Source organism: Panthera onca, chromosome B3, assembly GCF_046562875.1.
Source record: "Panthera onca isolate mPanOnc1 chromosome B3, mPanOnc1 haplotype 2, whole genome shotgun sequence".
Taxonomy (NCBI): domain Eukaryota; kingdom Metazoa; phylum Chordata; class Mammalia; order Carnivora; family Felidae; genus Panthera; species Panthera onca.
The window spans coordinates 53,598,303-53,612,767 of NC_138344.1; the positions used below are offsets into that span (position 1 = coordinate 53,598,303).

General features: G+C 36.3%; 1 protein-coding gene across 8 annotated transcripts in view; it reads left to right on the forward strand.

Annotated features, from left to right (window-relative positions):
- Positions 1–14,179, forward strand: part of GABPB1 (GA binding protein transcription factor subunit beta 1) — a 67,247-nt gene extending 53,068 nt beyond the window's left edge. For 5 of the 8 annotated variants that reach the window (XM_060618545.3, XM_060618543.3, XM_060618547.3 and 2 more), the window contains exons 7-9: positions 1,671–1,856; positions 4,692–4,807; positions 12,680–14,179. In XM_060618545.3, the coding sequence (XP_060474528.1) occupies positions 1,671–1,856; positions 4,692–4,807; positions 12,680–12,832 (455 nt within the window). In that variant the 3' untranslated portion in view covers positions 12,833–14,179. Of the gene's footprint in view, positions 1–1,670; positions 1,857–4,691; positions 5,255–5,490; positions 6,068–12,679 lie in introns of those variants that run through there. The other 3 variants (XM_060618544.3, XM_060618548.3, XR_009606013.3) reach the window with 2 other exon arrangements.
- Positions 14,180–14,465: the final 286 nt, after the last annotated feature.

Consider the following 14,465-nt stretch of genomic DNA (forward strand, 5'->3'; position numbering starts at 1 on the left):
GTGGGACTCAACATGTCTAACATGCTCCAGTGGTAAAGGAAATTTTCAACTTTTAATGTATGTAGTGCCTCTTCCTAGACTGTCAAGGAAGCTATACTTTAACATTTGCTGATGTCAAAATGACTGAGAAAAATCTCAAATCATGGGCTCTATTTCTGCCTCAATCACACATTGTACATCTGCTTCATTAAAAAACAATAACCAAAAAGGAGCATTCCAAGCATAAAGGAAAAAAAAACAATCCCCTTGGATCCCATAAGATTAAAGTCACAGAGCCTTGCATGTATGAAAAACATAAGATAAAGTCTGTAGCTTTATGGAGTATCCTTCCTTATGATAAATATATATAACCCTTCATCAAATATTCCTTTCCTGGAAAATTCTCTTCTTAAGATTGTGTACCAGGCAGTTGTCCTAATTTGGGCTCTGCTCTTTTCTCATTTAACTTTAATTCTTATTTTTTTCATGTTTCAAGTTTTAATTTAAATTCTAGTTAGTTACCAGATAGTGTAATGCTGGTTTGAGGAGTGGAATTTAGTGATTCATCACTTACATACAACACCCAATGCTCATCATAAGTGCCCTTCTTATTACCCATCCCCCCATCTAGCCCATCCCCCACCCACCTCTCTCCGGCAACCCTCAGTTTGATCCTTCAAGTTAGGAGTCTCTTATGGTTTGCCTCCCTCTCTTTTTTTTTTGTTTTTTCCTTCCCCTATGTTCATCTGTTGTTTCTTAAATTCCACAGTATATATTTTGCATCTGATTTATATCACTGAGCATGGTTTTTGTCATATTTATCCATGTTTTGCATTTAGTCATTTTAATTGCTGTGTAGTATTCCAGTGCATGAATCTACCACAGTCTTTTTATCCATTCTGCTTTTGATGGATATCTGGTTGGTTTCAAGTTTTTGACTATTGTGAGTAAAGCTGCTATGAATGTTCCTGTGTATGTTGTTTGGGATCAGTAGTTGGGCATAGGATTACCTGTGGGAAAGGATTTTGGCAGCATTAACTTGTGATTTCTTTACCCAAGCAAGGCCAGGGGTGCTGCTTTCAGATGTCAGAATCCTCTCTGAGCCTCTATTAAGAACATAGTGTTGGATTTTACTTATATAAATGTTAACGTATTGTATTATTTACTGTCATGCAGTACTAGATCTGTAGGCCATTGCTACCAAGGCAACCCTTGCTCACACAATCCAGAAAGGGAATAATGCTTATTCTGTTTACTTGAAAAATACAAATTTCCATGTTTCTTTGAATATGGAAATGCATATCATCTCATACGTAAACGTAAATGGAGTATAACCACATACAAAATTCTCTTTTGGATTGTAGAATTTTATTAAGCAAGCATAACCTTTGTTATATCTGTGACCTCAGAGGATTTTATAAATTTTGTGCCTCATATAACTAAATGAAGAGATATTACTTATTTAAATATACATATGCATAGTCAGAACTCATTTAGTTATAAATTGTGGGGCTTGTAGTCTGTTGTTAATATAGGTATGCACAGCACCACTGGAGACTGCCTTTAAGAAAAACCATGTAACAGTGTTTCTGTGTAAGAGAACAGGGAAAGCCAAAGTAGCAAAGAAAAATAAACTTCTATCTGTACTTTTGTATATGCTCACTGATCTTTACATATATATTTTGTTCCAGTAGTGGCTACGGAGGAGGTAGTTACCGCAGAATCTGTGGATGGTGCAATTCAGCAAGTAGTTAGCTCGGGGGGCCAGCAAGTCATCACAATAGTTACAGATGGCATCCAGCTTGGAAACTTGCACTCCATCCCAACCAGTGGGATAGGTCAGCCCATCATTGTGACCATGCCAGATGGACAGCAAGGTTGGTAGTAGACATTTGCCTAAAGTTTGAGTTTATTCTCAAGGCTCGGGAAATTGTGATATGTTTTTCAAAGCATTTATTTTTGCCTTAAAGTATATTTTTGCAACCTTTTGCAGTAGACTTGATTGGTTAATTTTTTCTGCTTTTTAGGCTACTATTGAAATTAGCTTGCTTTCTCTGAGTATATAAGAGGTGGAAAGAGGAACTGGCTCCAAAGTATTCCCGTTGGAAAAAGAGCTTAAATAAATAGTTCAGAATATGCTTTGGACAATAATTTCTTATGTCATTTATTGCAATTCACATATCATACCATGTAAGAAAAGGCTCCTTACAAAGAAGTTGGACTTAGGACATGTAGTAGGAATGTGGTGGCCACTTTTAGCATCTTTGTTTGTAATTTCCCATTTTTTCCCCTTGGAAACCTCTGAGAGTAGTAAGATTCAACAAAAGCCCCGACTACATTTTCAGGGACGCTAAAAGGCTGAGAAAACCACAAATTCCATATTTTAAATGCTGCCAAAAACATCTAAGACCATTAGAGCCATGGAAACTCACAGAGGTGCATCAAGAAAAGAAAAGGGATTGAGCTCAGGCATTAGCATAAATATACACTCCCAGCAAGACAGGGCTCAGTCTGTGTAGGAGGTGCCATAAGCAGGGCTGAGGCAGAGGAGTGCATGAATGCTGAAGGAAGCAGAAAGAGAAGGTTCAGAAAATTCCTATCTGAGCAAGCATTGCCATGTACCCAGCATCCCCTCCCCAATACATACAAAAACATGTGTGCACACGCATAACCTTTTAGACAATGATTAGGATTGCACAGACTGTGCTCATTCATGGTCAGTGAAGGAATTAGGGAAGGGAAAGGCTGGAGCTAGAAGTTCTCCTAAACCAGGTTTGGTTTAGAGTGACAGAGGAAGTATAGCACTGTAGAGCCACCACGTCTCAGGAAAAAAGTTTGTCACTGTAACAGAAGAGGAAACCATTGACTTGTGAAGCCTGCAGAGATCTTTCCAATTCTGCAGAAATCTGTTGATGGCTCATCCAAGATACTTTCACAAAGCTTCACAGAACTAATTCTAATTATATAGAAATAAGAAAACTTTCACAGTATTTGCTTATATCGAGCAGATATAGTGTTTCTAAAACCTGACATTATAGAGACTAATCTCATCCCATGAACAAATGGAAGAAATGTCATGTTTTGGGATAGGAAGATTCACTGTCATAAAGCTCTCCATTCTTCCTGAGTTAATTTATAAATGTAGGGTGATATGGAAAAAAAAAAAAAAAAAGGACTATTTTAGTTTGCTCCGGCTGCCATACCAAATTACCACAGACTGAGCGACTCAGCAAAAGTTTATCTTCTCACAACGCTAGAGGTTTGAAGTCCAAGATCAAGGTTTGGCAAATTTGGTTTCTTCTGAGGCCTTTCTCCTTGGCTTGCAGATGGCCGCCTTCTCACTGTGTCCTCATGTGGTCAGCCCTCCTTCTGTGTGTTGTCTGTACCTTAATCTCTGCTTCTTAAAAGGACACCAGTCCTATTGGATTAAGGCCTACCCACATGACCTCATTTTACCTGATTTACCTCTTTGAAGGCCCAGTCTCCAAATACAGTCATATGGTGAGGTACTGGGGTTTAGGACTTAAGCATTTGAATTTTGAGGAGGACACAATTCATCCCATAACAGAGACTAACAGGTTTTTTTCCTGGAACTGGCCAGATAGATTCTGAAGTTTATATTAGTGGGAGGAGGAGGGAAGAAGAATAAGAAAACTTTGGGAAAGAAGAGCAATGAGAAGAGCTTACTAAATATTAAAATAAATTTTTAAAGCCCCCATAATTTAAAAATGTGTAACTGACATATGAATATATACGGACTATGCAGACAGTCCAATGAAGCAGATACAAGGCTCTCGATTCTTCTTGAGTTAATTTATAAGTGTAATGTGATATGAGTTAAAAGAAATAAAACACTTAAATCTCAATATCTCTAATGTTTTAAATTACAGTGTACTAAATTAATATTTTACTTTTTTTCATTTCTGTTTGCATTTGTAAATGACAGAATTTTTAATATTTTGACAAAAAACTTCAAAGACTCTAAAACAATTGTGATTTCCCCCATTGATTATCAAAATTGCGTGGTTCCAGCTCACAGTCATTTCTATGGTCCCACACTGCTTGCTATGCAAAGCAAGGACAGCTTCTCTCTCTCTCTCTGTGTATTTACATATGTATAAAAAATACTAAAAATTAGGGACAAAGTCCAACAACCTAAAAGAAAAACAGGCAAAGTTTATAAACAGACAATGTTCATAATGATGTGTCCACACATTGGAATATTATGCAGCTAAATAAAAGAAAGCTCTGTGTATACTGACGAAAGATAACCTAGATACATGGCATGAAAAAAGCAAAGGCAGAGCAATGTATCTATTATATGTGCATTTGAATGTATGGTACCTTTTGTATAAGAAAGAAAAATGAGAATGTATATTCATGTTTTTGTATAAATTAACACAACAATAATAAATCAATAAAAGTGATTATCTGTTAGGCTTATTAAACATTTTTTTGATTTTCAGCCATACAATGAATATGTTATCTGTAAAATTAAAAAAAAATAAGTAGGTGTGTTAAACAACAAGTTCATTAAAAATGCACCACAAAGGCAGATATGGATATCCTCATAGAAAGCAAATCAGTGCTTTGAAAATAGTATTTTGGAACATACTTATTTTAGAGGAGTTATGTCAACAATGTCACAGATAGTTTTATTTCTACTAAACCTATCTGAAAATGAATTAATGTATACATTTTTTTCATTTCAGTGTTAACAGTACCAGCAACCGACATTGCTGAAGAAACTGTTATAAGCGAAGAACCACCAGCTAAGAGACAATGTATCGAAATAATTGAAAACCGGGTGGAATCTGCAGAAATAGAAGTAAGGAGTCTTTTACCCGGTGTGTTTTGCTGCAGTCATCCAAAATAAACTCAATTTGCTTTTCTTTATTTTTAATTTCCTTTTGGTCTTTTATATTTATTACTGACAGTGTTGTCTTGATACAGAATGAAAGTACATAGTATTATTTTGTCTAGTTATTTGCTAATACATATAGCAAGCCCTCAATAAATAAATATTGAATGAATGAATGAATGAGTGAAGAATTTGTTTATAACAAAGTCTGTCATCTTGATAACATTGGAATGTCTTTGGTTCTTGCACTTCATCCTTTATTTTCTTTTATATTTACATACATCATTCTCACAAGTCACTAAAGGAAATGTCACTGTGTATTGATGAAAAACATTCTTTTCTTTCAAAAGTGAAATTCAAAGGCCTATTTGGGCTGGAGGATCCTTTTTAAGAAGGTTGATGTTTGTTGACTAGGTTATTTTAAATTTTTTTTTTTCAACGTTTTTTATTTATTTTTGGGACAGAGAGAGACAGAGCATGAACGGGGGAGGGGCAGAGAGAGAGGGAGACACAGAATCGGAAACAGGCTCCAGGCTCCGAGCCATCAGCCCAGAGCCTGACGCGGGGCTCGAACTCACGGACCGCGAGATCGTGACCTGGCTGAAGTCGGACGCTTAACCGACTGCGCCACCCAGGCGCCCCTTGACTAGGTTATTTTTAAAAAGCCATAGGTAACTGCTTATTTCACTGTTAAGTTCTTTAAAAAGGAATTTAAATTTGAGCTAGCTGTTGAAAGGATTCAGTCTTTCTCCTTCTAGTTTGGAAGTACAACCAAAAACCATAGATGCCTCCCGGGTTTTTTTCTTGCATGACTGTAAATAAAACTGTGTCCCTTGAATTTGATATTAACTCATATAAAGTGTAAGTAGAGTTATTCTGGAATAACTTTGAAAGATCAACTGCAGTGTAAAGAACATTGGACTTGAAATTAAATGCGTTAGATTTGAATTACACCTCTTGCCCCTATTAGCTTGGAGGCACATTATCTTACCTTTCTGAGTTTCAGTCTTATTTTCGCTCATATGAGAGTTTTGGGTAATGGTATCTGTATTTTGGACATTTTATCAGAATTGAAGAAGTCAGCATACTCATTATACTCATATTTGTAATATCTGGTATATGTAAGTAGTAAGTGTTGCCGAATATCTTAAATATTGTTGGTGAATAGGAATTCTGAAGGTTCTTATCCATAGAAAAGAGGATTATTTTATTTTGAAGGGGGCACTCAGGATTTTATTTATTTTTAATATTACTGTTTTAAAAATGTTTATTATTAAAAAATTTTTTTTTAATATTTATTTTTAGAGAGAGAGAGGGAGACAGAGTGTGAGCAGGGGAGAGGCAGAGAGAGGGAGAGAGAGAGAGAGAAAGAGGAACAGAATCTGAAGCAGACACTCAACTGACTGAGCCACCCATGTGCCCCAAAAATGTTTTTTTTATTTTGAGAGACTTAGAGAGAATGAGTTGGGAAGAGGCAGAAAGAGAGGGAGAGAGAGAATCCCAAGCAGGCTCTGAGCTGTCAGAGGAGAGTCTGATGCTGGGCTCAATTTCACAAACTGTGAGATCATGACCTGAGTCGAAATCAAGAGTTGGACACTCAACCGACTAAGCCACCCAGGCGTCCCTCAGGATTTTACTTTATTACTGTTTTTTAAAAGTAGTCTCCATATTCAATGTGGGCTTGAACTCACAACCCTGAGATCAGAGGTCACATACTGTACCAACTGAGCCAGCCAGGTGCCCTGAAAAGAGAATTTTTTAAAAAGTCACTAAAAGGCAACGTGATTCTGACTGAGGACAACTAGAATATTTCTTTGCTCCAGTGCATCTAAGTGTAATGCTGATACATCTTTAACCACAGTCACAAAGGACATATTATTGAGTTAAAAAGAATCTGATTCATACTTTAACCAGAATGTTTTGTAACAGTATGACTTTAATTATCGAGGGTAAATTGCTTTGTTTCTTCAAAATTTAAAATGATATTCAGTACATGGACGTTCTTACAAACAGTTTATTCCATTGAACAGTATTAGTATACTTATTTTGTAATCTTTTAAATATGTTTTTTTTGATGTTGACTATCATTTCTGGCACATAAGGTTAAAAAGTTTTGTCATGTACTTTGCTTTAACTAATAAAACATTTTTTAAATTCTTTGAATTTTATTGAACATAAACTTACTGAATTCAACAAATCATGTGTTTAAAACAGTGAATGTGCAGCCTGTGCCTTTATTCACCTAATAACCAATGAGAGTTGCTGTTTTCTTCAAGGTTCAGCCTGATTCCCCTCTTATGGTCTTTCAGAGACCAGGGAGAATAATTTCAAATAACAGGAAAGTATGAATTGAGGTATAGAAATTAACTGGAACCAAGGAGATAGAACTTCAGGGAGATGGAGTTTTAGCTTGGTATAAAGAAGTGGGTTTTTGTTGTTGTTGTTTGTTGTGTTTTGTTTTTAGTAATTAGAGCTGTCTGGTAATGGAAACCTCATTCTCCATCACCAGAAATGTTAATGCCAACATTGCATGATCTCTCTAGAGCTATTACAGAGAGACCTTGAAGTATGTGGTCAGTATAGGTGGTAGAGGTGGGCTGAGGATATAGAATGAAGAGTGGCCTCCATTGTTTTCATCAAACCAGGCACTCATTTCCTTATAATACCTGGAGTTGTTCTTTTGAACTTATTTTCTTAAATGACCAATGGAGTTGTCTTGGGGGCAGACTTTTATACTCTAAGTAACAGCTTAGCCTTTAACCGGAAAAGTTTCTCACAAGCAGTGGTTCTCATCTGGGACGTTTTTGACCCCAGAGGACACTTGGCAATGTCTGGAGACATTTAGGGTTGTCACAACTAGGTTGGCCACTGACATGTAGGGGGTAGAGGCAGGACATGTTGCTAAACATCCTACAATGCACAGGACAGCCTCCATAGTAAAGAATCATCTGGTTCAAAATTATCCATGCTGAGATTGAGGATCTCTGCTCTACAGCAATTAAAAATTATGGGCGCCTGCGTGGCTCAGCTGGTTAAGCATCTGACTTGGGCTCAGGTCATGATTTCATGGTTTGTGAGTTTGAGCCCGGTTTCGGGCTCCCTGCTGTCAGCATGGAGCCTGCTTTGGATTCTCTCTCTGCCCTCTCCTGTTCTTGCGTGCATACTCTCTTTCTCTCAAAATAAACAAACATTTAAAAAAATTAACTCATTATACAGAATCTAACATATTTGGGGTTTCTCTGTATGTTTGTGTCCACAACTACCAGAGTGACTGTTTATAAGTCAAGTGCTAAGAATTTACAATTTCCCAACTAACGTTGGAGAGGTTTATTAATAATCTCTACAAAATTAGCTTAAATTGTAGGAAATGTATTGTAAATGGTGAAGCTTTTATATTTGCATTATAGCAATAAAGGAAATGAAATAGGTTTGTTTTTTGAAAGGGAGGTCTGAATAAGACACCAAATTGCAATAATGTATATCATATCATCCCCTCCATACTACTGCATTAAAGGTATTTTTGGGGAGAGGTGTGATATTTGTGAATTTCTTCCATAAATAAACATTAGGCTATTCTGAGTTGAAATTAAAACTATTCTTTTGTAATGTGGGAGGGAGGAAATATAATTAGTGCATTAGAAATAACAGATCCTTCTATTATTTAGTTGTGTGAATTCAGGAAATACCTTTACCTTTTCATTGCTATGGAGGTTAGAGATGAATATGTTTATTAGCAAGTTTTTTTTTATTTTTAATGAAATATTTGTGTCTTGTAACCAGTGATAGACTGGGATCCTTAGTGTTCTTTTAAAATTTGATTTCTGTAAACTTTACACAGTGTTTTATTTGATGCAGTTTTTTCAATCTCTTTTCCTTTATTGATATTCTTTTGATCCACCACAGTTTAAGATTTCCTGCAGTCTCTCTTTTTGGTAAGTTTTTTCTCTAGGGCTGGGGTAGGCAAAGTTTTTTTTTCTGTGAAGGGCCTGATAGTGAATATTTTTGGCTTTATGGGCTTTATAGTCTGTGCTTCACCACTTATCTTTGCCATCGTAGTGGGAAAGCAGCCACGGACACTTTGGAAATGAATAGATATTTCAGTAAAACTTTGTTTATAAAAACAGGCTCATATGTGGCTCATGGCACTTGGAAAATTGATGTTTATACACAAGGAAACAGGCAGCTCACACACCCTGCCCAGTTTCTTTCTTTTTAAGCAAATATTTAATGGTTAAGAATATGGGTATATTTTATCATTTTCTGATTGTGTTATCTTGATCAAGTTGTTTAACCTTATAAGGCTTGATTTCCCCATCAGTAACTAGGTGGAAAATAACAGCGGAAAATAACAGCACCTACGTTATCAGATGGTTACAAAGTATAATGAGAATGCATGTAAAAGACTAGGACGATGATGGGCATGTGATAAATGCTCAGTAAATGTTAGCTGCTATTAAAATTATCTTCTAAAATACATATAGAAGTAGAAGATAAATGAGTAGAATGATTTTTTTTGCTCTATAATAGCTAAGGTAAAATAAATTTGAATATTAGAAAATTAAAAATAAAATGGTTATGAGATCATTGCTACCAGCTGAAGCAGAATTCAAGAACTTTGTTTGAAAATAAAAAAGCAAACTCAAGTCTTTGCCCTATTAATCCATTGCCTGGGTTTGGAGTTGTAGTGTAAGAGAAATAGCTTCTCTATTGCAACCAAACTGTGACTATTATCCGAATTTACTTTTTTGGAATTCTTCCATATTATACTGTTAAAGGAAAAATACTTGAGTATTACATATTAATAGACTAAGGTATATTTATTTACACATGTCAAAGTCCTTTTTATTGTGCTTTTATTGCAAAAGGTCAAAGCCATAGCCTTGGCATTTCTATTTATTCAAATTTTTTTTTGTAATGTTTATTTTTGACAGAGAGAGACAGAGCATGAGTGGGGGAGGGGCAGAGAGAGAGGGAGACACAGAATTCAAAGCAGGCTCCAGGCTTTGAGCTGTCAGCACAGAGCCCGACGTGAGGCTTGAACTCACAGACTGTGAGATCATGACCTGAGCTGAAGTCGGACACTCAACCGACTGAGCCACCCAGGCACCTGGCATTTCTATTTATTTTTAAAGAGTTTTTTAAATGTTTATTATTTTTGAGATTGAGAGAGAGAGAGAGAGAGAGAGAGAGAGAGAGAGATGGAGAGATGGAGTGTGAGCAAGGGAGGGGCAGAGAGAGAGAGGGAGACACAGAATCTGAAGCAGACTCCGGGCTCTGAGCTGTCAGCACAGAGCCTGATGCAGGGCTCAAACTCAAACCGCAATATTATGACCTGAGCTGAAGTCAGACGCTCAACTGACTGAGCCACCCAGGTGCCCCTTGGCATTTCTATTTAAATATAAATCTCGAATGTCAGTGTGATGCATTGTTCATGTGTGAAACAACCAAATTACTGTTTACATTAAGGAAGTGTCTTGCATATAATATATGTTCAATAAACATTTAACAAATAAATTTGGAAACAAAGGATCTCTTTGAGTAAAGTAAGAAGTGATATTTTCCACTTTTTAAGAGATTTTTATTTGCTTTGAAAAGTGAGATGGCAAAAAGTTTTCCTAAATACCTACACTCCTGAGAACTAAAAAATGGAAACACTTAAAAAAAACTTTAATAATGTTAACTGCTTTCAGTCTTGAGGATTAAGTGTAGCGCAATGACCTTTACCTTTCAGACTTTACAGATATAGTTAAGAAATGCAGTGTAAATGAATCTTTTATTTGGCCTAGTAGACAGAAGGGAGCTGTCTTTTCATTTATATTAAGGTACATTTTACTAATTGAATAAAAACAAACTGTACTTACTGTTAGACTACCTCGCTTAATTTGCTTTCATCTTCCGAAGTAATTGTGAATCCCTTGCTGTTTCTAAATGTTAATGAATAGCTAGTATTAGAAGATACCTTAGAGTTAGAGAATCTGTCCCAATATTTCCTACCAATAATTCAAAACTTTGGTTACCAAAGGATTTTATTTCTTAACACATGTCAAAAATTTTTTTTAAATTTTAATGTTTATTTATTTTTGAGAGAGACAGAGCATGAGCAGGGGAGGGGCAGAGAGAGAGAGACAGAGACACAGAATCCAAAGTAGGCTTCAGGCTCTGAGCTGTCAGCACAGAGCCTGATGTGGGGTTCAAACTCACAAGCTGGGAGATCATGACCTGAGCTGAAGTCGGACACTTAACTGACTGAGCCACCCAGGTACCCTAACACATGTAAAATTTTAAAACACTTATGCACGACCATGAGTGCTCCTGCCAGTGGTGGGGGTCTAGTTCCTGGAGAAGCAGCACCCCTCTCCCACCTTTTTCATTGGCGTGCTCAAAGTTCTTCATAGTTCACTGCCAAGGTAGTGGTGTTGATTTCTTGCCCGAGGCTTGACTCTTGGGTGTCCTTTCTGACTTGTTCCTACTCTGCCATTTTGCCTGGAGGAAGGGTAAGAAAAGGGTAAGAAAAAGGTAGCAGGGAAGGGGGTGGGCATTTGTTAAATGGAGATGAAGGGTGCATGTGTTTCTTGTACGTTTTGTGTAAATGGAAGCCTACTTGTATAATCTATCATTCCTACATTTGGTGGACCCAGGGGAAAAAATACATGTTGGACTTCATTCCCAGTATGAGGAAGGGAATGGGATCAAAGGAAGGAGTATTAAATATGCTCCTCCTTGGAGACCATGTATGACTAGTGAAGGGGAGGGAATCTTTTGGTGTTCACAATGGACAGGAGTCAAAGGGGCAGTGGAAGAGACCCTCATACTGCCCTCTCCCCCAGTAGGTTGCTGACCCTCACCTCCGGTTCCCTCTGGTCAAGTGTCTTGTCCAGTATGAACCTGGCATTTCTTAGATTAATAATAGTCCTACCCTCGGCCTTCATCCCACTGAGAGGTCCTACCCTCTGTGATGAGGTTGTGTATGGGCCTGTGCAGGTTGAGCTTTTGTCCATGCGCATACTAGAGGCATGAGAAAGGAGTCTTTGAAATGCTTTCCCTTAGGCAACTGAATAGGGGCAGAGTGAGGAGGAGAAAGAATATCATTTTCATTGGGCTAGATTTGTGTTTAGCATTTAGAATTGAATGCATGTATTTTATATTTGGACAATTTAATGAATCACCATAGAGAAGTTAGTATTTTATTGGTTTGTAAAAATGGTATAATTTAGGAAAAACTAATCTAGACCAGCACCCCTTGATTTTAGAGATGAGGAGTCTTGCTTGTTACCATAGAGGAAGATAGTTTCAAAAGCAGTAACATTAGAATCTTGTAAACTCAACTGTGTTACGAGGGAAAAGCTATGTCCTCTCTGAATACCATTTTGCTCATCTGTAAAATGGGCATAATCTTTATCCTAGAGGCTTGTTATTGGAAATCGCCTTGTTTAGTCACATAATAGGTGCTCAGTAAATATTAACTGTTATAGTTTATTGTACCTTTACATAGAAACATCACAGAGGTGTGAAGAGGTATATTTCTGTCTTAAAGCTTCATTAGTTTTTGTAGTATATATAAAAGTACAGGTACACGGTCTGGGTTCATTATGTGAATCTTATTTTTAAGCGGAGTAATTTCTTGAGGTCAGAAACTAATCTGTATCAGCGTGGAGCACAGGATTAGGGGCTTTAATTACTAATGAATTGACTGAAAAGGCAAGATGCCTAGGAAATGTCAATAGGTGGTGACTACATCTAGCTACTACAGATTTTTCTATTTGAAGGATGCATGCTTGTATATGTTCCTAATGTATTTGTGCAAAAATTGAAAAAACAAACACCTTTTTTTTTAATTAGGAGAGAGAAGCTCTTCAGAAACAGCTGGATGAAGCAAATCGGGAAGCACAAAAATATCGACAGCAGCTTCTAAAGAAAGAACAGGAAGCAGAGGCCTACAGACAAAAATTAGAAGCTATGACTCGCCTTCAGACTAATAAAGAAGCTGTTTAATTGAAATGAACATGTAGTTTGGATTTACTTTTGGTTAAGAAAGAACCCAGTCTTGAACTGTACATAAAAGGTGCAGTCGCAGGAAGCGAGGAGAACAGAAGAGACTACGGATTGATGACTGGACTTAAGCCACGAGCTTTGAATTCTTGTAACATAAAACTTTAGAAGTTGTGAGATGTATTTAAAACTGAATTCTGTAAATAGTTTTTGTTTTTTTACAGTTCCAAATGAGTTATAAAGATTGTTGAAGAGATCCAAAAACACAATAAGCCACTGTTTTTGTGAATTCTTTTTGATTTTAGTATGAACCTTAATTTCTCAGAAACAGAACAGTTTTAAGGGTGATCATTGTTGATTAGACCAAATGTTATGTAATAATTATGTGGTGGACTGATGCTGGAATTACTCCTGTAGGTATAAACTTCTATCTGAAGAGAAGATTTCTCCCAGGAAATCTTTGTACAGCTTTAAGTTGTCTCAGATTCTCTGAAAACATTTTTTAGAAAGCAAATTTTTATATTTGTTCAATTTCAGCTATACCCAAGTAGATTTACATGTATATGAAGCAAATATTTTTTAAACTTTCTGTTTGTACATATTCTGCATGTTTTATAATTTCAAAATGCATCACTTGCGTATTTTTCCCATAAAGATGATGAAAGTTACTAGGAGAAAAAAAAATCCTTTTATTTAGTAGGTCATTGAGAGTGAGTAAGCTAGCAGCTGGTTTTATTGGAATGACAATGTTCTTAGAAGGAGCAGCTTACAAGAAAACTTGAATTTGCAAACTGCAAAATCTATGCTTTTTTGAAAATTTCATAGTGGGGACGTGAAACTGTATTCTGTGCCTTCCATCATGATTTCCACATGAAAGCACTTTAAGGCACTGGATTTTAAGATAATGTTTTTGGGATACTCAAAGCATATGGGTTTCTGAAGTATTTCATGGACTCATTTCTCCCCAGGAAATTATTCTTATGGAAAAAAAAATTGCTTTGTATGTAGAATAAGAACTTTTTGTACTAGTGATGCTATAGATATGTCTAACATAACTTTTACTTTTCCCTGTGAAAGCCGTATGTCTGTGCTGTGACTTGCTCTCATCACAATATTGTTGAATTCCACAGTGTATGGACATTAAACTCTGACATACTGTTCATTCTTTTTTTGTAAAACATAACTTCAAGCTCTTTTTTTCTTGCTTTATTTTTTAATGTTTTATTGCTTTATGAAAATGTTTAACCCTAATACCCTCCTAGATTACCTATCTGTATAAAGAAGCAATTACCCTTAAAACTGTACTCTGGCCTACTTTTCTATTTTACAATTAAATATCTTTTCCACATATGTTTAGTGTAGACTGATATTTTAACCCCACATTAAAAATTTTGTTCTGTATCTTATAGCTATATTCCACCAGAATGAAAATATTATATATTCTTCACACTGTGTCTTATAAATCCTGGAGGTAATTTCTTGGGAATTTGTTAGTTCTCTCACTGGAGTTATTATAGTTATTAAGGTAATAAAAGGATCTGTGAACTATCGGCCTGATAGTTGCTGTTTGGAAACTTAGAAAGGTTTGAGAACTCCAAATAGAAGAGAAAAAACCTTTTCAGTTTTCCACTAAATT